This window comes from Elgaria multicarinata, chromosome 18, assembly GCF_023053635.1.
Source record: "Elgaria multicarinata webbii isolate HBS135686 ecotype San Diego chromosome 18, rElgMul1.1.pri, whole genome shotgun sequence".
In the NCBI taxonomy this organism is placed as follows: Eukaryota; Metazoa; Chordata; class Lepidosauria; order Squamata; family Anguidae; genus Elgaria; species Elgaria multicarinata.
In genome coordinates this window covers 3,605,883-3,628,981 of record NC_086188.1, presented here as the reverse complement: position 1 = coordinate 3,628,981, position 23,099 = coordinate 3,605,883, and the positions used below count along the sequence as shown (strand labels likewise).

General features: G+C 49.8%; 1 protein-coding gene across 1 annotated transcript in view; it reads right to left on the bottom strand.

Annotated features, from left to right (window-relative positions):
* The window catches only part of MYO18B (myosin XVIIIB), a 147,579-nt gene that overhangs the window by 84,314 nt on the left and 40,166 nt on the right, over positions 1–23,099 (bottom strand). Inside the window, exons 14-24 of the mRNA XM_063143958.1 lie at positions 22,084–22,276; positions 20,511–20,591; positions 19,450–19,597; positions 18,538–18,700; positions 14,380–14,563; positions 12,557–12,764; positions 8,216–8,325; positions 5,030–5,095; positions 4,286–4,414; positions 3,639–3,782; positions 1,652–1,741 (exon numbers count right to left, since the gene is read on the bottom strand). Of these exons, the coding sequence (XP_063000028.1) occupies positions 1,652–1,741; positions 3,639–3,782; positions 4,286–4,414; positions 5,030–5,095; positions 8,216–8,325; positions 12,557–12,764; positions 14,380–14,563; positions 18,538–18,700; positions 19,450–19,597; positions 20,511–20,591; positions 22,084–22,276 (1,516 nt within the window). The remainder of the gene's footprint in view (positions 1–1,651; positions 1,742–3,638; positions 3,783–4,285; positions 4,415–5,029; positions 5,096–8,215; positions 8,326–12,556; positions 12,765–14,379; positions 14,564–18,537; positions 18,701–19,449; positions 19,598–20,510; positions 20,592–22,083; positions 22,277–23,099) is intronic.

The window sequence follows — 23,099 nt, the reverse complement described above, 5'->3', positions numbered from 1 at the left end:
GAAAGGGGCAGGTGCACCTGATCTCCAATTTCACCCCACCATCTTCCCTTTAAGCAGCGGTGTTGTTGTTTTTCAGAACAGCGTTGCAGCTGCAACCGTGCAGCTCATCCAAGGTTATTTCACCGCTGGCCTTCTCTGCTCACCATGAGCATCAAGCTCATTAAACTCTGCTCCTCCCGGTACATGAGGAGGTCGGCAAGATTGTAATCGAGAGTGTGTAATGAGAGCGTGTCCCGTTTAGCTATAATTTCCCCTTCTCATTATTGCCTTTGTCATGAGAATGGATTACATTTGCACTGCCATTTTTTTTTCCTTTTAAACATCACGAGGGCCCACGAAACAGGACTGTACAAAGAAGCAAACTCCACTTGCAAGTTTATTCTGAGGTTTGTTTGCAAAGAGGCTCCCCTGCGGCTGTCATTTGCAGAAACCTGGGATGGATTCAGACATGCCAAATCCTCGTATTTTCCCTCTGCAAGGTACACGCAAAACCATTAGGGCGGTCACGTGAGCGTCCATCTACTGTCATGGGTCTTTGCCTTCATGCACCCTGTAGATGCATCCGGAACCAGGGTTCACGAATGCGCCCAACATCCATTGGGGAACGGAAACACACACTACAGTGAAGTCCAGGCTTGGGTGGAGAGCTGCCATTTGCACGACCGGGTCTCGGATATTTTTACACGATCCAATTTTAACTGCTGAACGCACGGCAAAGCAACGAAGCAGACACATGCTGAGCGGTAGCGACAGTCACGTGGTCAGTCACGTGACGCGATGCCAAGGAGGGAACAAACCGAAATGCCGCATGATCAACGTAAAGCATTCGAGAAGAGGCAGCGCACTCTCGAAACCAAAAACTTTGCAACACTTTGCAAAAAAGGAACGTATCGCCCTGTCCAGCTGAGATTCCTTGTATGTTGGCAGAAATATGGAAATCTGAAATAAGACACTCCGCATTTTAGGAGAATAAAATAAAGCCGGCTTTGCATAGTAAAACATGCAAAGAGCTTAACCACGTTTGCCTGACCTCCCTAGAGAGGTTCGCCTGGCACCCACGTTATACTCTTTTCGACGCTTCTGATTCTCCCAGTATTTTAACAGTTTATCAGCTTAGTCTTTTAACCTTGCTGTATTCCAAATTGGCATTTTAAATCTGTATAAACCTCTCTATCGCTGCTCAGTTTTACCCTGGTTGTGCTTTTATATATTATGTGTTTTTATACTACTGTTTTATACTGTTTGTTTTATACTTTGATTTGTGTGGGATGGTTTTCACTCGTGTGAACCGCCCACAGTGCTTCGGCTATTGGGCGGTAAACAAATGCAAAAAATACATAAATAATTTGCACACACTCTTTCAGCGACGTTGTTTGGGATCCCAAAGGGCAGAAATCCCAGGATGATGCACCTTGATGCTCATGCGTCCATTAGAACCGGGCCTTCCAAAATTCTCCCCCCCCCCGCCCTCGGTGCCCCTTTATTTTAAACTCTGACTTCTCCCTGTGCTTCAATGGTGCTTCACTGGCCCACAGCAGCTCTCGGAAAGCGAACTTCCTCCAGCGCACCCTCGTTTGAAAGCTGCGCATAAAGGAGCATCTCTTGACAACAAGCGCAGACAGATGGGCCCGCAAATAATGCTGCTACCTACCTTGGTTTCCAGCAATTCTGCACTTTGCTGAAGCTCTTGGCGAGAAAGCTCCGAATTTTCCAGCTTTTTTCGGAGCGTCACAAGCTCCTCCTAAAAAAAAAAATGGAGGTGAGGGAGACAAAGAAAGAAAGAAAGAAAGAAAGAGGGAGGGAAGAAGGAAGGAAGGAACGAACAAACACTCTTTAGGATTCCTTATGTCCTACCTTTGTTTACAGATGCTAATTGTTCACATTCATCCCTTTGTTTACAGATGCCAATTGTTCACGTTCCATTGTTCACATTGATACCTGCGTTTCTCTCCCTCGCTTGATTGTAAAACTTTAAACTGTATGCTCCTTGCAAGCAGGGATACAACGACACAAAATGCTGCTTCCTCTGGCCCAGGACGGTCTATTCTAACTGGGTCAGGGGGCTGTCTGAGATCACGGCAGAGAAGAGTCTTCACCGTCCCTTGCTCCCTGAGCCTTGCTTAACTGGTGACGCCGCTTGAGCCGGTGCTTTTCTCCATGCCAAGCAGGCAACGCGATCAATGAGCTCACGTGCCGCTGTAGGAGGAGGAGGAGGAGGGAAAAGGGAAAGAGGGCAGATCCAACTCTGTTCTAGTAGCCATTCTCTAGTAATCAACTCTGTGAATCGATTGGTGCTGAAGACAAGCGATTAGAAGGATTTGGACACAGGTCTCCTTTCCCCAAGCCCTTTCGGTGCCGGACAAAATGGCGCCCTCTCCCATTCCATGGGACTGGACTGGCCCACAAACACCAATGATGGGACACCGTTGTCCGCTGAAGCCCTCTCCTTGAACCCCTTGCTGCTGCCTGAGGCAATGGCCTCACCCTGCCTAATGGTTGGGCCGGGCTGGCCTTCCCCTCTTGGGGCAACAGTTTTGCCTCCTTCTGAAGAGAACTCCGCAGACTTGCACTTTCCACGCAGCTGTGCCACGACACAGGCTCTTGACCACAGGCCTGGCCGCGGACACTCCCTGCTCAAGCTAAGCACCACCACTTGAGGAGCCGGAGGTGAGGGACAAACACCACCTTTCTACAAACTATGTGGAGAAAGAAGGGGTTCAACAGGAATGATTTCAGGAATAAACGAATGTGCTGTGAATTACATGTGCTAATGGTGAATTAATGTCAGAACGGGTGTTATAGGTATATAACTGCGTGGGATTTTTGTGGTAGTAAAACAAACTGAATAAAAATTTCTTTCAATGTTCACAAACTTTGTTTCGTAATAAAACTTTTCAGACCCTTGTCAAAACCTCTCATCCAATCCTTTCTCTCTTCTCATACACGCTTTCCTTTCTCTCACACCTTCACTCTGGAACTTTCTTTATTATCAGGATTGTTTAATATACACCAACTGACTATTTGCACACTACACTCAAAAGACACCCCTCTTTACCCTGATCCTCTAATTCTCCCTGGAACCAAAGTACTTTAAAAGCAACCCCCCTTTATCCGCTCAGTCATTCCCTTATATATCCTCCTCCCGCCTCCTAAGATATTCAGTCTCCACCCAGGGGGAATCCGCACATCGTTCCGAGATCGCTTTAAGCGACCCCAGTGCGGTGTGAAAGCGATCGTGGAAGAGCCGACGAAGAGACGTCCTTCCCACCGCCGCCGCCGCCACCCGGAGACCTCCTCGCCGGCTGGGACGGAGCGCTCAGGGGAAGAAGGCGGGTTGGAGAGCTTCCGCTCTCAACCCCACCTTCTTCAGCTGAGCTCTCCTCGCCAGTCGGCGAGGAGGTCTGCGGGTGGCGGCGGCGGCGGCGGTGGCGGGAAGGACGTCTCTTCGTCGGCTCTTCCAAAGGCAAGTTACACGATCGCTTTCACGCCGCACTGGGGTCGCTTAGAAGCGATCTCGGAACGAGGTGCAGATTCCCCCCCGCTCAGGTCGACATCCTAAACACAATAGACTTACAAATCTTAGATATACATTAGGGAACTGACTTGTGGGGTGTAGCGCCACAGCGGCCACCACATACCTCCTTGGCTCGGAGCTGGCCTTCCGCGTGACTGATAGTCAGCAGCGGTCGAATGCGGCTCATCAGCTGCCACCACGGCCAGCCCTTCACGGTTTGGAAGACGGCCAGGTTCTTCTGGATGCAGCGGGCGGCCAAACGCTGGATCTGAAACGAGGGCAGGCGTCAGCATCAGGACCCGGAGGGAGCAAACATTCCAGGCTTGTGCCGAGACAGGGAAGGATGCCCTCTGCTAACCTGGGTGAAAGACGCTGGGAAACCATATTTGGTGAAGTTTGCATTTGGGCTTCTGGATGCTGCTATTTCTGATCTGGGAGAAACGCCACTGATCCACTGGGCCAGAGACCTGCCAGTGCTCATCAGAACCTAAGTGGCCTTGTGGAACCAGACCAAGCTGGAGAACAGTATCCTGTTTCCAACAGGGGACAGCAGCCAGATGCTTCTAGAAAGCTCAAGTGGCAGGACTTCAAGGCAAATCCCCTCTGCCATTGTTTGCCCCGGGCCTGGGAACGATGGGGCTTGCAGCCCACATATCTGGAGGGCAGCAGTGTGGGTGCAAGGCTGGTGCCACAGAGCGTTCCTCGCCCCCGTGACCTACGGATGTGTCGGGCTCCATCTACTCACTCTCAGGGACGTAAGAAGGGGGTTACCTTTAATTTCTTATATTTCTGGCGGGAGAGGAACCCTTTGCAGGCTGCCTGGAGGAACGTCAGATTCTGAGAGACCAGCTTCTCCCTCTGTTTCTCCAGCCTGGAGATGACGCCAGCTTTCAGGAACACCTGCACAGGTAAGACAGGAAAAGCGGGGAGAGGACATCATTCCTATGAAGAGAGACTGAAAGAACTGGGCATGTTCAGCCTGGAGAAGAGAAGATTGAGGGGAGACATGATAGCACTCTTCAAATACTTAAAAGGTTGTCACACACAGGAGGGCCAGGATCTCTTCTCGATCCTCCCAGAGTGCAGGACACGGAATAACGGGCTCAAGTGACAGGAAGCCAGATTCCGGCTGGACAGCAGGAAAAACTTCCTGACTGTTAGAGCAGTATGACAGTGGAACCAGTGACCTGGGAAGGTGGTGGGCTCTCTCACACTAGACGCCTTCAAGAGGCAGCTGGACAACCATCTGTCAGGGATGCTTTAGGGTGGATTCCTGCACTGAGCAGGGGGTTGGACTGAATGGCCTTGTAGGCCCCTTCCAACCCTGCTATTCTATGATTCTATGATTCTATGATTCCTCTCCTGGGGGTGCTGCTTCTAGGCAAAAGATGGCCAGCAGGGAGGGTTGGGCGGGGGGGGGGGTGATGGAAGCCTTGTTTGTGACTAGATGAGCCAACACAACACAAGTCCTTTTCAATGGGATAGCCTCAAAACACGAGCTGGCATCTTTTGTACCTGGCTGTGACCCACGGCGATGCTCTTCTTCTCCAAATTGAGGGCCTGGAGCAGCTCTTCCAAAGCCTGCACAGAGAGAGAGAGAGAGAGAGAGAGAGAGAGAGAGAGAGAGAGAGAGAGAGAGAGTCATCAGACAAGGAGGTGGGGAACTGCCCAGAGAGCTTTGGCTATTGGGAGGTATAAAAAATGAAATAAATAAATAAATAAATAAATAAATAAATAAATTGTGTTTCCCTACTGTCGTTTTTCTGACCCGCAACAGAGACAGTAAAAAGAAAAGGCAAAGGTAGAACCAGGCAATCTTCAAAACGGAATATTTACAAAAGTTTATTTACAGTGCCAAGGTACCGCCTACATACACCTTGGCACTGGTACGTAGCAAACAGTACCACGAGCAAACAGTTGCTAATGTGGCTTCTGATTAGGGTTGCCATATTCTGAATCCACAAAACCGGGACAATTTTTTTTTGGGGGGGGGGGGGGTAGGATTTGTTTTTTAAAAAAATCCTGAGCAATACATAAAGGTCTAGAGAAAGTCCAACTTTTGCAAAGCCCAATTTTTCAATTAAAACATCAACAACTGTCAAACCAGACATCTTAAATTCACTTCAACTTACTTTCAAGTAACAGATTTGAGGCTTGCAACCGAAATCCAAAGACGTGGATTGTTGAAGGGTTATTTTTGGGGGAGTGACTTTTCTTTACTTTCTCCCCTTTCTCTTTTCCTCTCCTTCACCCCCTCGTCCCCCACGAAACTGTCTTCCTTCCCCCACAAATAACCCAGCAGCTCCGCCCCGCGCTTACCCTAAAGGTCTGACCACAACCAGCCAAGCTGACCAAACACCTTTGCATGGCATGGGACCCTCAGGTAGCCCGAGGAGCGCACGTGCGCCTTTCCTCGCTGTGGCTCCTCTTCTACGCATCTACGGGTGCAACAAGGTGAGTCACGGTGAGTGACACAGATGAGCTTGTGGCGGAGCGGTGATGCTCTGGAAAAGGCACCAGACTGATGCGTCTTTTTCTCTGCTGCTGCCGCAGCTCAAGGCACCGTTTCAGAGGTCAGAATTTCTCCGGCCAGCTGGACCAGGAATCCGGGATTCTTGCCCAGCCAATCGGGACATTTCAGAATCTCCTAGAAATCGGGACATTCCCGGTTTTCTGGGACGTATGGCAACCCTACTTAGAATCATAGAATCACAGAATAGCAGAGTTGGAAGGGGCCTGCAAGGCCATCGAGTCCAACCCCCTGCTCAATGCAGGAATCCACCCTAAAGCATCCCTGACAGATGGTTGTCCAGCTGCCTCTTGAAGGCCTCTAGTGTGGGAGAGATCACAACCTCCCTAGGTCACTGGTTCCATTGTCGTACTTCTGATGTTTCTATGCATTAACACCAGTGATGATCACATTTTGTGCGCCTCATGTGATCAAACCAGCCAACTACAGCCTGCCAAAAACTTGAGACTTCACACAGCAGGCAAAAAAAAATAGAACTAAGGACAGGTTGCATTTTTCCACTCCTGTTCCCTTAGTCTCTGAATAGCAAAACTGACCTTTTCCAACTGTCAGGCTTTTCTTGTTAAATTCTTAAGTCTTAACTGAACTAGGCACACTTGCACACACACACTCTCCAACACTCCATGCTGGTCACGTGCTAATGTATCATTCAAGTCCCGGCTGTGTTGCAGGCACTAAATACGCATCCGATTTACTGTACAAAGAAAGATTAGTCCACAACACAGCCGCATTTCAAATTGGAGATCTACAAAGGAGCCTGCAAACCTATCAGCAAATCATTTGTAGGAGAAGGACTTTGGTCAAAGGTTTCCATCATACCAGGAGGGTCCAGAAGGGTAAAAGAAAATTATCTTAGGTCTGAATTTTCAAGGATCTCATGAGAACTTGGGACTATTGCTATTCAACTTCCTGGGAATTAATAGCCTACCCTTCCTCCAATGAGTTCAGGGTTTACAATCTTTCATCCTTGAGGGCTTGACCTGCTAACTGTATCCCCTTCTACCTAAATGGAGGAACCAAATCTAACCTCCTTATATGCAATACAAATTTTCAAATCAGGACTCACAACAGCCATGCAAGAGCAACCAAAATAGCTTCATGGTTGACCAAAACAGCTTTTGGTCGACCAAAATCAAGCTTCCTGGGTCCTTAAAACCTCAGCCCACCTAATCTGTTCATCATAAGTGGCTGTTCTATATTTTATAGGGCTGTGCACGCCCCCCCCCCCCCGCAAGCCGCTTCGGATCCCGATCCGCAACTTCCGGATCAGGTCCGCTCCACTCCACGCCAATTCGCCAGTGGTCCGCTTCGCTTACCGCCGCGGCAGGTAAGGCCCCCCTCCCTCCTTACCTGCGTCCGTCCGCGGTCCAGCAGCAGCTTCAACTGAGCCCGAGGACTCAAACAGGAAGACCAGGCCGCAGCGGCCTGGTCTTCCGGTTTGAGTCCTCGGGCTCAGTTGAAGCCGCCGCTGGACCGTGGATGGACACAGGTAAGACCCTTCCCCCCTGCCCCCTTACCTGGCTCCACCGCTGTCGCTGCACAGGTGGCGATGGCAGCAGCAGGGCCAGGTAAAAAAAACCTCACACACACCACTTACCTGGTCCGTCGCGGCCCGTCGCCGGCTTTACTAGAGCCTGCGGCTCAACCCGGAACTGTAGGCCCTGGGCGTACACTTCCGGGTTGAGCCACCGGCTCTAGTGAAGCCGGCGATGGGCCGCGACGGACCAGGTAAGACCCCCCCTCCCCCCTTACCTTTTTTGCAGAGCTCCAGATCGAGGTGAAGGATCCGCCTTCATCTCGATCCGCTCCACGACGCTCCGCCGCCGCCCCGATCCTCTTTGCCTCTGCCTTAAGGGGAGGCGAAGCACCCCGATCCGCTTCTGCTTCTCCGACCCGAAGAGAAGCGGAGCACAGCCCTAAATTATTTTATGCCCTGTGATCCACGTGAAGCCATTTGGATCCAGCAAAATAAAAACAGAATGAATACAGCTTGAACTGCTACTTTATCATCATTAAGACTGGCTGGCGAGGTCATATTATGCCAGGACTTTTCAAGTCCACCTGAAATCATCTCCAGGGCCCAGTGGCTCTGTCCTTTCACCCTTCTCCTCCTGCTATAGCCAATGATGAACTTGGCGGGGTGGGTGGGTGTTCTCTCATGCTCCACCCACCTTATTCTCATCCGTCATCTCATAGGCTGAGGTGTATTTCTTCATCACCGGCTGAGCCAAGATCTGGAAGCGGCGTCGGAATTGGGTCAGCACCATGCGGTCTGCGTACCCTGCAGGATGCAAAAGGGGAGCGCCAGGTGAAGGGCAAAGGAGTTGGAAAAGTTCATGCTGTTAGCGATGAGGCGGTTAAAGGATGAGGCTCACAGAACCGGCAGGTTCCCAAAAACATCTAAATACACACACACACACACCACGAAAGAGTACTTGTAAGGTTGTCACACAGAGGAGGGCTAGGATCTCTTCTCAATCATCCCAGAGTGCAGGAGACGGAATGATGGGCTCAAGTGACAGGAAGCCAGATTCTGGCTGGACATCAGGAAAAACGTCCTGACTGTTAGAGCAGTACGACAATGGAACCAGTGACCTAGGGAGGTTGTGGGCTCTCACACCCTAGAGGCCTTCAAGAGGCAGCTGGACAGCCCTCTGTCAGGGATGCTTTAATGTGGATTCCTGCACTAAGCAGGGGGTTGGATTCAATGGCCTTAGAGGCCCCTTCCAACTCTACGATTCTATGATTCTATGAAAGACAGATCATGGCACACAAATTCAAGGTGCTTTCCAGGCAAAATTTTAAGTGTGAAAACGTGTTACCTACAAAGCCTTAAACCACTTGCAAACTTATTCTCTGTCTGACTGCCTTCTATCACACAGGCCTCCCTCCTGCTTCCTCACCATCTAAAGTTGTTTATTTATTGCATTTATTTATTTATTTATTTATTTATTACACTTATATACCGCCCCCACAGCCAGAGCTCTCTGGGCGGTTTACAGGAATTCTAAAATTGAGATATCTATATCTTGACTTTTTTTCCTTCAAGTCTACATAATCCTCCTCTTCCTCTCCATTTTTATCCTCCCAACAACAACCCTGTGAGGTAGGCTGGGCTGAGAGTCAGTGACTGACAAAGCCACCCATTGAGCTTCCATGGCTGAACGGGGACTAGAACCCAGATCTCCCAAGTCCCAGTCCAACACTCTAACCACTACACCACTAGGCTGGTGATGCCCAGGTAGAAGGTGTTGTGGTGCCCACAGAAGGAATGTGAAAGCTCACAAGAACGTCGGAAGAGCCCTGATGCTGGACCAGACCGAGGGTCCATCTAGTCCAGCGTTCTGTTCACATGGTGGCCAACCAGCTGCCCACAGGAACCCCATTCAACAGCACCCTCCCACCCATGTTCCCCATCCTACTGCCTCCCATAACGGAGGTAATATATAGCCATCACAACTAGCAGCCTCTGACAGCTTTATCCTCTATGACAGCCTTCCTCAACCTGGGGCGCTCCAGATGTGTTGGACTACAACTCCCAGAATGCCCCAGCCGCTGGCTGGGGCATTCTGGGAGATGCAGTCCAACACAGCTGGAGCGCCCCAGGTTGAGGAAGGCTGCTCTATGAGAATTCAGGGCCAGGCAAAGAACTTCCTTTTATTTCTGCATCCTAGACCATCTCAGATGGCTCTTCTAGTTTTTAAAAAATCATTTGTGGCGCTTCTGTGGGATTTTACAGCCGCCGCTCTTTTGGTAAGGTTCTGGGATTGCCTTTGCTTTGCCTTTGTTTGGATTATTATTATTATTATTATTATTATTATTATTATTATTATTATTATTATTTTAAATTGTACACCAGCCCGGGAACTCTGTGCTGAGAGGCAGTTGATGAATTGACGGGAAAAAGCCGGCAGGCAAAAGCCCCGCACAGCACCACAAGCAGAGGACCAAGCGCTGTCTAGCTGCTTGCACAGCAAATAGGTCAAGATGACTCAAGCCACTGCAGCAAGCCACACGTGGACAGAGGAGATCGCTCTCCAGCAGGGACTCAAAGCAATCTGCTTGGAAGCAAGGCAGAAAAGGATAGAGTGATTCCTCCCTGGCCCAGAAGAGATCCAGACTGTCTCCTGCCCGTCTTCCCAACCCCAATCTTTCTGTGGTGCCAGTATCTTGTCAGCTCCCCGCCACCTCCTCCTCTTCCTCCACCGAATTTTCTCTACTCTCTTTTTAGCAAATTCCCCCCTCCTCATTAATCTCCTGCATTAAGCATCCCACTGCTATATAGCTAAGGCGGAAGCGAAGTATTTTCGGAGACCACTAAGACAGTTCGTAAAAACAAATCTGTTCCTCTGGTTATGAAATCTACTCCTAGCACTTTAAGGCTTTTTAACCTTTGGAATTTTTTTTTTCATATTTTCACTGTTGTATCTATTGTTTCGGTTGTTATTGTACGGTTGGTTTGGGGCCTCTCTCTTTATTTTGCTTTGTTTTTAAGATGGCGGCAAATAAATTTAATCAATCAATCAATCAATCAAATAGAAGAAACGTCATGCTGGATTCAACCATCCTGTTAGAAAAATGACTGTCCTATAAGCCTTCCAAGATCTTGTGTTCATATTTTTGTCATATCCCCGTTTACTAACAGGGACTGGCCGGCGAGATCACATTACACCAATCCTTTTCCAGCTTCATTGGCTGCCAGTCCAGGTCCGGGCCCAATTCAAAGTGCTGGTATTGACATTTAAAACCCTAAACGGTTTGGGGCAAGGTTATTTGAAGGAACGCCTCCTCCCGTATGTACCTGCCCGGACCTTAAGATCATCTACAGGGGCCCTTCTCCGTGAGCCCCTGCCAAAGGAAGTGAGGCAGGTGGCTACTAGGGGGAGGGCCTTCTCCGCTGTGGCACCCCGGTTGTGGAACGAGCTCCCCAGAGAGGTCCGCCTGGCGCCTACACTGTACTGCTTTCGTCGCCAGCTGAAGACCTTTTTATTCTCTCAGTATTTTAACACTTCATTTTAACTTGAATTTGAATTTTACTGTTCTAACTCTGTATTTTAATCTTATATCAATTTTGCTGCGTGGTTTTTATCCTGGTTGTGCTTTTTATACTGTATTTTGTAATTATGCTTTTAACCTGTTGGTTGTTTTATTGTGGTTTTAATTTTTGTGAACCGCCCAGAGAGCTTCGGCTATTGGGCGGTATAAAAATGTAATAAATAAATAAATAAATAAATATAAGGAATGATGTATATTGTTAAGATTTGATTCACATATAGCTGACGTTTTGCACTGCATGGTTTCTGTATTTGTTACGGCCCTACACTCTGTGACCTTTAAGATTGTACTGATCAAGTGAACGATTAACTAAATTCCTGATACACTTCTGCCTTGAAAATGGAAGATGTCTTGCCAAATGTATGCACCTGTTAATTGACTAATCATGAGCCAAGTAATTGGAAAAGTGAGTAAGTAACAGAGTATGCCGGTAAGCAGCCTCCTGAAGGAACTGCGTGGGAAACTGCGTGCCAGAACAAAGAACAGAGAAAAGTATAAAAGAACGAACTAAATGTTAGCTGGCTGTCCAGTACCATTCGGCATGAGCCTCAGTTCTATTTATTATTTATTATTTATTTATTTAGAATATTTATATACCGCTCCCCATTGAAAAATTTCGGAGCGGTGTACAAGGTAAAATGAAAATAAAAACAGAATAAAACAGTTAAAACAAAAATTTAAAAAGTGCTTGCCTGGCACCAACATTGTTATCTTTTCAGTGCTACATCAAGACTTTTCTCCCAGGCAAAAGAGCAAAAACAGAAATCCAAGGCTGCATGTTAAAGAAAGGCTTCTTGGAATAAAGATGTTTTCAGGAGGCGCCGAAAGGAGTACAAGGTCGGAGCCTGCCTGACCAACAGAGGCAAGGAATTCCGCAGGAGGGGCGCCACCACACTGAAGGCTCTTCCCCTGGTGGATTCCAATCGGAGGATGGATCTAGGTGGAACCACCAGGAGCAGGCCCTCGGATGACCTCAGTGACCGGGCAGGTTGGTAAGGGAGAAGGCGCTCTCTCAGGGATCCTGGTTCTGTACCACTTTGCAAAGTAAACTGTTTCTGAAACTCACTCTGTCTCTGCTTCCCTTTCTAAGGTCTGATTGGTTTTGTCCTCTAGAAAGTTAACCTAACAGGTAATTTATGCAACAATCCCAACAGTGCCCACCAGCTGGATGCCTCTAGGAAGCTTAAATGGGACACAGAAATTATGACTCCACCAACCCGGTTTGTCTCCCAGGATCTATTATTCTGGGACAGGTTGCCTCTGAAGATGGAGATTCTAACACCACCCTTTGGTCCATTCTTGGCTTTCCCTCTTCCTCCACCCCTCTGGTCCATATCTGATCTAATATCCACTGAAAGCCTACTATAGAAGGACAGTGACCGATACTCCTGTGCTGTGTACAGGGCCGAGCATGCTGTTAGTAGCAGCTGTTACACGCAACGGAAACCCTTCCGCACCGATCCTGTGGAGCCGTAACGCGTCCAATATCTGGCCCCCAGAGAGCTGGGCACGCAGGGACGGGACATCCCACGCCGCTACGGCTGCGCCTTCCGATGTCACACAGGGCTGCAGAGCGGCCTCTTCTGCTCTGTCCGCTTCCGTTCGCGGGACGAGGCAATGGACGAAGTGAATCTGGGACCGCTTCACTAGGTTGGCGAGGGCGTCCTATGGCAGCGGTAGAAAGCACAAAAGAAGAATGGGTTTCTGGCTCAGCTTGAAACTTGGACATGGGGAATAAACACAGCCATGTGGACGCTCGGTGTTTTTCACATCCCCCTGATAAAGAGTGTCTGAACTCGAAAAGCATGGGGACAACAGATTTCAACTAGGGCTGTGCACGGACCCCTCGAACCACTTCATGGCCCGATCCAGAACTTTTGGAGCGAGATCCGGAGGGGCAGATCAAGATTTTGCCCCCCCCTTCCCTACTTACTTGCTTCCATGGCAGACAGCAGGTAAGTGGAGAAGGGGGGACAAAATGGGGGACAAATAAGCCCCCCTCCCCGCTGCCCCCTTACCTGGCTCTGCCACCGTCGCCACACAGACTGCAGCGGCGGAGCCAGGTAAGCCCCCTCTCCCCCGCTTACCTGACTCCATCGCGGTCCAGCGCTGGCTTCAACAGAGGCCCAGGATGGACACAGGTAAGCCCCCCTCCCCCTGCCCCTGCCCCCTTACCTGGCTCCATCGCCATTGCCACACGGACTGCGGCGGTGGCACCAGGTGAGCCCCCCTCCCCCCCTTACCTGCGTTCAGAGCTCCGGAGGGAAGTGAACCAAACCGCTTCGCCTCAATCCACAGCTCCCCCGACCCGATTCGGATCTGCCTTTGGCGGAGGCCGATCAGGTCGCTCCGCTCTGGATTCGCGATCCAAATCGGAACAGAGCACAGCCCTAATTTCAACTTTCACAGACTTACTGGTGTGTCTAGAATTTGGATATGTGCAGTGCAAGTGGGGAGGGACCATGGGATACTGCCTTACATCTTCAGTCTGTCTCGCCCAGTATTGTCGACACTGACTGGCAGCAATGGCTCTTCCAGGACTCTTTTCCAGACCTACCTGGAGATGCTACTGACGGTTGAACTGGGAGTCTTCTGCACGGAAAGTACTACAGTACAAGCCACTTCAGTACAACTCTACCCAATGTAAGAAACTGCCTTCTACCAGAGCAAACCCTTGGGCCATCTAATACTGGCAGCACTGACTGGCAGCAACATCTGTCCATGGTTTTAGATGGGGGGACCTTCCCACCTCTATTCCCAGACTCAGCCTTCGTCTCTCAGTGGCCCAACACAGCACAGGGACCACTAATGTACGTCTTTTTGTTTTCTGTTCACAGAACAGAACACATCGTGTTAAACGAAGCCGCTACCGTTCCACAGACTATCGCTCAAATCGAAAAATAGCTCTTTTCTGCCTTGTCAATCATGTTCACGGGTTGCTTTAAAAAAAGAAATCGTTTAGAAGCAAAAGGAGAAGAAAGGAAAATCTTTCACTCTTAGCATTATTTGGTTTTCCCTGGGGGCATTTTAAAAGCCGTCTCCTCTCCTGGCTGTGTAAACAGATGTGTGAAGTGTTCTTTAAGAAATTTGACTAGAATGGGAAGAGTTGGGTAAACTAACCTGTCCCTGTATAAAATGATCCGGAATCTCCTTGGAGGCACAGAGATCCCTGGCCCTAATCCCAAACCCAGATCATCGTGCATATAACATCCACCACCGCAGAAACACCCGACTCCCTCAATCAAGATCCGGGGCCACGATCCCAGCCCTTTTGGCTTACCAGCTGAAGTTTGATCTGAGCGCACACAGATTTCTTCTTCACAGCCGCAAAGCTGCTGGTAAAAGTCTTCCGCACGCAGCCGATGCGCTGCAAAGCTTGCTGGGAGTTGCCCTCCATCCCTGCCACAGACCGACAGATCAGGGGCATTTTGGACCGTGGGAAAAACAGTTTCTTCAGTGCATCTCTAGGAGGAAGTAAACAGTGCGACGCGCATCAGCCAATGTTATGACTTTGGGCATGTCTAGACCTCTTGGCTTTCCAGGGGGAGGATCTTGAGATATGGGGATCATGGGATCCTCCCCATGTCTACACGTGGTGTGCAACATCCCGGGAGGACGGAGGACATCATGCCCGCCATTTTGTTTTTGTTTTTATCACAAATTCCCGTTCTCCCCACGCCACCCCCAATGGGCACGAAGCTCCTGAGGAGCTCTGCGCCCCATGCCCGGTTCCTGGATCCTCGCCGTTACGAGGAGCCAGGACAAACCGGGCCAACCAGCTACACATCCCACGGTCTCAGGACAAGCCCCAGACCGTGGGAAAAACTGGGATTAAAGGATATGCTAATATCCTGGGGAAAGGGAGACATCATCCCTTCCTGCTCCTGGGATGCCCTGTGCGTCATGTGGGCACACAGGGATGATCCCGGGGCGATCCCCGAGATATCGGCAGGTTTAGACATGCCCCATGTTGCCTGATAAGACAGGCTTTCAGAAGAGAGAGAGAGAGAGAGAGAGAGGCGCTCCCCTCCAAAATCACAGGGGGTACATCTATGTTGCAAACCCATCAGTACCTGCCCAGACCCTACAATTGTCTTCAGGTGTCCCTGCCAAATGAAGTCAGGCAGGTGGCTACCAGGAAGAGGGCCTTTTCTGCTGTGGCCCCACCCCACCCCCCAGCTGTGGAAAAGAAGCTCCCTAGAGAAGTTTGCCTGGCGCCTACGTTACCCTCCTTTCAGGGCCAGGTGAAGATTTTATTTTTAAAATCTCCCAGGCATTTTAGCATTCTAGCCTGTCGGCTCTGCTGTTTTAAATCTGTGTTTTAAATCTCTGCTAGGTTTTATTCTGGTTGTCCTTTTCTATTGTGCTTCTAAGCTTTTATATTCTGTACGGTTTTAGGTTGTACCTTTAGGTTTTAATTTTGGTGAACTGGTCGGAGAGCTTCAGTTATGGGGTGGTATAGAAATGCAATAAAATAAATAAATAAATCAGTTTTATACCAGTTTAAGTGTCATAGCTCTTACACACACACACATGGAGAGAGAGAGAGAGAGAGAGAGAGATTGTAGTTTGGAACAAATGCCAAGAATTGGACTCCACTCACAGAACTACAGTTCCCAGAATGCCCTGGGGAGAAAGAATGAGTCAAATAAGACTCAAATTTGAAACTACAAAACAACAAGATGGCCACCATCTCTTACCATCTCGTGGCGTACAGAGGTAGCCAACCTGGTTCCATGGCTTGGCTTGTTCCTAAACCCAGCACTGGTCACCCTGAGCTCCTTGGAAGAAAGGTACAACCAACATGATGAAAAGGGCTCCCAAGATGTTGGGATCAGGGCCAGAGAGAGCCTTGGGCATTTGAGCAACACCACCATGTCGCTATAATGTTGCAAGAGGTAAGGGTCGTGCTCCAACTGACCTCTTCCAGCCCAGGTCTTGCCACGTTCCATAGGGCAAACTAGCCTTAGCACAACTCGGAGTGACTTCTCCAATTAGGCCCCCACCTGGGGCAAAATTCTGCTCTGGCGCTGAGCTGCACCAAATCTGCTTTCAGAGACATCAGCTGTGTCGACGGATTTTTTAAAAAGCTGCAAAATGTGTCATTTCCACTTCACAGCCCCCAACTGGCTCCCAAAGAGCCATAAGCAAGATTTTTATTTTTATTTTATTTTTAGCTTCATCATTGCGGTAGTCTCGGTTTTTTTGGGTTTAATGAAAAGACAGGAGGAGGAGGACAATGACCCAGGGCTACAGCCTGCTTCCAGAAAGCGAATCGCTTTCCCCTCTGCTAACTTCGCTTTCCCGCCCCCGAGAGAGAGAAAAAAACTTTTACACAAGTTCCAATTCCAATTAAAGCGCTTTGTTCATTAAGGGAAGGGAAGCTATTCCCAGCGCACAAAACGCTCATTGACAAACGCATTATTACTAGAGCCGGTGCAGAAAAGGAAGGGGGGGTCGCCAGTTGTTACGTGGGAGCGAATCGCTTGCTAGCGAAGCTACAGAAGTAAAACTGCTCAGTGGGGTGAAATACAAGGTAATATGTGCTGGCAACACCTATCTCAAGGACCTGGTGGGCTGTCTAAACGCTCAGAAAGCCCCCGGGTGGGTGCACAGTGGTGTGGCATCGATTGTACGACTGCAATTATGCACCCGCCCCGGGGCTTCACGACGAAGCTGCAGAGAGAGAAAAAAAATGGGGACTTACGCCAACTATTTTTTCCGGAGCAAGGCAAGACGTCGTCAAGGCAGCCCCCCGCCTCGCTCCGGAGTCGCAGCGGAGGCGTGGCTGGGCGGAGCCTGGTGAAAGGCGACCTGCAATTGGTCGCCTTCCACCAGGAAGAGGGCGGGGGCTGCTTCAGTCCCTGGATGGCCACCCAGAAACTCCGCACTCCCTCCTTGGCATCTGGATTACCCGGCGCCACCCCGGGGGAGGGAAAGTGTGGGGTTTTGAGGGACGCGGCACCAACCCGGCGCCATGAAGACACCACCACCCTGGGTATCTGTATCTTACTCCACGATGCCACACTTGCTTGCCCTACCGGGCATGTGCAGAGTGCACGAAGGAGGAGATGTAGCACCAACCCAGCGTGGCCGGGCAGAGCCTGGTGGAAGGCGACCTGCGATTGGTCGCCTTCCACCAGGAAGAGGACGGGGGCTGCTCCGGTCCAGAAACTCTGCACTTCCTACTTGGCTTCAGGATTACCCGATGCCACCCTGGGGAAGGGAAAGTGTGGGGTTTTGAGGGACGCAGCACCAACCCGGTGCCATGAAGACACCACCACCCTGGCTATCTGTATTCTACTCCACGATGCCACACTTGCTTGACCTACCGGGCATGTGCAGAGTGCTCGAAGGAGGAGAACTACACAGGCACGGCAGCCTAAAGAAAGCTGGTAGCTGGCTCTGCCACCATCAGAAGAGCTTTGCAGCTGGATGAAGCCAACGGCCCCTCTAACCCACTGCTGTGTCCCTACAGTGGCCAAACAGTGTTGCTGGGAAGCCCATGAACAGGACATTGTGGTGTAGTGGCTAGAGCCTAGCACTGGGAGTTGGGAGATCCGGATTCTAAAAACACAAGAAGAGCCCTGCTGGATCAGACCGAGGGTCCATCTAGTCCAGCACTCTGTTCACACAGGGGCCCACCAGCTGTGGACCAAGAACCCACAAGGAAGACACAAGTGAAACAGCATCCTCCCGCCCATGTTCCCCAGCAACCAGTGCACACAAGCTTACTGCCTCGAATACTGGAGGTAGCACATAGCCATCAGGACTAATAGCCACGGATACTAGCCTTCTCCTCCTCCAGGAATTTATCCAACCCTCCTTTAAAGCCATCCAAATTGGTCGCCATCCCTACATCTTGTAGTGAATTCCATAGTTTAACTCGGCGCTGTATAAGAGGTCACAGCCAGCTGGGACAGATAGGCATTATTGTAGTCCAACCCATCCACCAGGCTGGGGAAGGGTGCTCCAAGTCACCATTGCAGAAGAGATACGAGAGCAGGGGGCTTGATCCCTTGCTGTTATTTTCCCGAGCGAGCGGAATCCAAATCGGTGGCCGTCGCCACATCTGGTGGTAGCGAGTTCCATAGTTTAACTATGTGCTGTGTGAAGAAGGACTGCCTTCTATCCGTCCTGAATCTCCCACCCATCAGCTTCATGAGATGACCCCCTTGGGTTCTAGTGTTTTGAGAGAGGGAGAAAAATGCCTCCCGATCCACGTTCTCCACACCGTGCATAATTTTGTGTGTAATTCTAGTCCCTACTTGGACACGGAAGTCCACTGCAAAGTAGGTTCCCTGCCACTGAGATGATAGGGGGTGGAGGGTCCATGGTGTCCACGGTGAGAAGGGTGGCCCCCCACAAGGTCCACCACCACCGCCACCACCATCGGACCCAGCTTCATGCCCGGAACCTCCGCTCGTCCACCACTTACATTTTTGACTGCTGCAGCACCTGGATGGCGTTCTGCGCAGAGAGATTCCACTTGCCCTTGTTCACCCAGCCGGTGGCGTCGTAGCGGACGGGATCCTTGCCTAGCTGGTGGGCGATTTCGAACTGCAGCGGCTGCTCACACTTCCGGAGGGGGGCCTGTTCCGCTGCGAGCCGGAGACACCGGCAAAATGGGGTTACTCAAAGGGGGAATGAGCACGTGGCAGGCCAAGGGGAAAGAGTGAAGTCCCCACCCAAAGAGCTAGCAAGCTGGAAAATGCCTTGAGCTGGATGTCAAAGGAGGAACCTGGCAAAAATCGCCGGCAGCACCCAGAAAGTTGAGGATAATCCAACTGGCTACCCAGTGACCTCATCGTGAAGTTCCTCCAACTAGGTCTCATTGCCTGCACCCCCAAATTCATCCTTCCCGTGGGGTTCTCTGTTCAACCCCTTCCTAGCTACTCAAGTCCACACTGCAAAATATGAAGGCATGGACCCCCCCACACACACACACCATTTCCCCACATCCCATAGAAAGATCTCAGCACATGGGTTTCCTTCCAGGCTTATGACACGGGGATCTTTAATGAAGCATTCAAAGGGCCTGTGTTATATCTCCCAATATCTTCTGACAAGACCTCAAGGAGCGGACGAAATACCTGGGTGGAAATTTGGCATCACGCTCCCTCGCACATCCTGCCCCAACCTGGCGATCTCCAGATGTCTCAGACTACAACTCCCATTGTCCATGCTGGTTGGGGGTGATGGGTGTTGTAGTCCAACACATGTGGAGGGCACCAGGTGGGGGAAAGATGCCCAACTCAGGCTCGGCATCCATGAAGGGACCCACATGAAAGGGAAGACTGAAGCCACGCTGGATCTCGCCACGGAGGAAAGGACCCACTCCCCATCTTACCTTCCTCACTCACGCCCTCCTTCACAAAGTAAGAGCACAGGCGGTTGAGCGCGGTGCTGTCACTCGACCCGTGGATCAGAGCCTCCTCGTCCAAAATCCAAAGCAGTCCCTTCGGCTCTTCTACCTGGCCCCCAGGTGAGACATGAACCTGTACGGGCAGGAGAAACAACAAGACGAGACCCCTGGAATATTACAAACACCCCAGCGCTTCTCGTGGGTTCAGGAAATCCAGAATTTGCTGCCCTCGTTGCTTATTGCGATTAATCATAATTCGTTATTAGCCATGATCCTTGATATCGATAACCTCTAGCCAGCATTAGCTTTCATTTCCCCATCCGAACAGCACTCATCCCTGGAGAGCAGGGGTGTGGAAGCTCTTTCGGTCCGAGGGCCGGATTCCATTCCAGGGAAGCTCTCGGGGGCCACTTTCCGGTGGGGGCGGAGCCAAGAATTTCTGTAAACCGCCCAGAGAGCCCTGGCTATGGGAGCGGTATATAAGTGTAATAAATAAAATAAAATAAATAAATAAATAAATAAATAAGGGGGAAAGGGGTGGAGTCCAAAATACCTAAAATCTTAAAGCTGTTGCTGCCAGTGACTTATTATTATTATTATTATTATTATTATTATTTATTTATTTATATAGCACCATCAATGTACATGGTGCTGTTTAGGAGACGCATTTCCACCTTTTAGCCTGGAGGGGGGGAAACTGTGCAAAGGCTGGGGGAAAGGGGGGTGTCCTGGCAGTGTGGCCCCTCTGGGGGACCCTGGGGGGCCAGATGGGAGCCCCAGAAGGGCCGGATCGGAACCCCAGGGCTGAAGTTCCCCACCCTTGTTCTAAGCCGACGACAGCCGTTCAGTCCCTGTCGCAAACGTATCAAAGCTTTTCACGTTCGCTCGTTGCCGCAGGAAACGTTTCTCCCGCTGGCAAACCCAGCACGAGCCCTGGGAGAAAACAAGCTCCCTCGATGGAGCGGCTTCACGCCGCCTGCATCCCTGCCAGGCCAAGGCAGTGGCAAAATGGCAGCCTCTCAGCGCCTCTTTTATTTCTCAATTACCTGCGATGAGTTTTGATCTACGATGGCTACTGTGGCTACTGGCGAGTGCTCCGGCAGATCAAAAGGCACCTCGATGTTTTCCTAGAATGCATTAATGGGAAAGCAAGAGTTTATATTTGAGTGAAAGAACAAAAGAACCTATTTCTCTGTCTTTAAAAAAAACACCCCACCACCCATTCCCTCTGCCTTTTCTTCTGCCTGATCGCTTTGTGACACTCTGAAGCTTGCTGATCAAAGGATGCCTCTCAAACGTCTTTGAAGTGACGGCTTCTCCGGAACTGGAGTTGTCTTTCCCCAAGTCATTCTTGTCACGATAACGTCGCTCACAGAGACGGGCGTCGCGGCGGGCTGAATGTCAAACAGGCGCTGGGTACACAATGGATGCCCTTGCAATGTGCCACGCGAAGCCCGATGGCTTATTGAAAGAGGTGGGGGATTGCTTTACAAAGGACGCCTGGTCCTACACTCTGTTCGGGAAGGGAGTGTGGCCCAGTGGCACAGCATTGGTATGGAATGCAAAAGATTGTAGGTGCAGTCATATAAGACCGACTCTGCCCCGCTTGCATTAGCTGTCTGTACGTTTCCGAGCCCGATTCAAGGTGCTGGTTCTAACCTATATATAAAAAAATACTCATGCTTCTTTCATATCACATGATGGTGGCAAGAACGAGAGAACATGCTTGTCTAATATTATTTTGATATGGGTAAATTACATGGATCAGGACCACCATACCTGACGGAACGCCTCTCCCGACATGAACCTACCCACACACTACGCTCAACATCTAAGGTCCTCCTGCAGGTGCCTACTCCAAGGGAAGCTCAGAGGATGGCAATGAGGGAGAGGGCCTTTTCGGTGGTGCCCCCCCCCCCAAGTATGGCACAATCTCCCCGACGAGGCTCGCCTGGCACCAACATTGTTATCTTTTCAGTGCTACTTCAAGACTTTTCTCCCAGGCATTTAAAAGCATATGCTGAGTGTTTAACTGACCCGGAATAGATGGGTAATTGTACGTAATCTGTTTTTATGCTTTTTATGGTTTTAAATTTTGTATGTTTGTTTTTAATGTTCTGTGTTTTAATCTTTGTAAACTGCCCAGAGAGCTTTGGCTATGGGGCAGCATATAAATGTAAATCATCATCATCAACCGCCCAGAGAGCTTCGGCTGTGGGGCGGTATATAAATGTAATTAAATAAATAAATAAATAAATAAATAAATATCATCACAACCATCATACCTGGGGTCTACAGGTAGGGCTGGTAAAACAACAACAACAACAACAGCAATAATTTATTTCTTACCCACCTCTCCGATTGGATCGAGGCGAGGAACAACAGCAAGCATAAAATACACAAAATACTGATTAAAAACATGGCATACACTGTTTAAAATCATCCTAAAAGCATCCCTAAAAACATACTAATATACTAATATTTTTAGAATGTTTTTAGGATGCAAAAACCACAACGAAAACACCCACTTGGAGAACCTCACAAGAACATCAGAGGAGCCCTGCTGGATCAGACCAAGGGCCCATCTAGTCCAGCACTCTGGCTGCACGTCGGCCTCACCTCCTGGTACCGCTCCAACGCGGACACAAATGTCCTCTGGTAGAACAGCGCCTGCAAACGCTCTTGGGCATAGTTGTGGCAGAACTCTTCAAACGTCGCCGCCCGCTCCTTCTTCTGGTGCCGGGGGTTGTGGAAGCCGGGGGTGTCCACCACCATGATGGAAGCCATGGAGAGATGAGTGGAAGAGAACGATCTGGAAAAGAGAGAGAGAGAGACATTGATTAGAATTGACTTCTATTGAGGTAGACAACTATTTGTAGACATGCAGAGGGAAACTGGGTTGGCTGAGGAGCGGGGTATAAGTATGGTAAATAAATAAATAATAAATAAACTGTCTCTGAAATCTGGTATCTGAGAAAATATAGACTTGGGGAGGTCCATCTCTAGTAGAGGATAGGAATCTCCAGTGTTTGGGATCGAAGGAAGCACCTTTAAAAGAAGATAGCTTCTACGAGCTATGGTCACTCCTTTCTGGGTCAGTATTAGTGGTCATCACTTGAAGACTGGTAAAAACTAGCTTGATGCCTTATTTGTATAAACACCACCTTTAGTTCTCAACCGAGCAGGCCTCCACGTTCCCATTCAAGTACCAAACACACCTGCAAGATATGTCCTTCCGTATCCTATTGTAAAATGAAGTGATACTTCTAACGCAGCAAAAGATACAAAGCTTTAAGGAGGCGTAATAAACCGAAATGCCAAGCCATAACTAACGATGGCCAGATGCAAGCGCTTTGGAAGCACTGTTAGAGAAGCCAACAAATAGCTTATCCATAATCATAGAACCATAGAATCATAGAATAGTAGAGTTGGAAGGGGCCTACAAGGCCATCGAGTCCAACCCCCAGCTCAATGCAGGAATCCCCCTTAAAGCATCCCTGGCAGATGGCTGTCCAGCTGCCTCTTGCTCCATCCATAGCTGTCTCTTCTACTAACATCAGAAGAGCCCTGCTGGATCAGACCAAGGGTCCATCTAGTCCAGCACTCTGTTCGCACAGCGGCCAACCAGCTGTTGA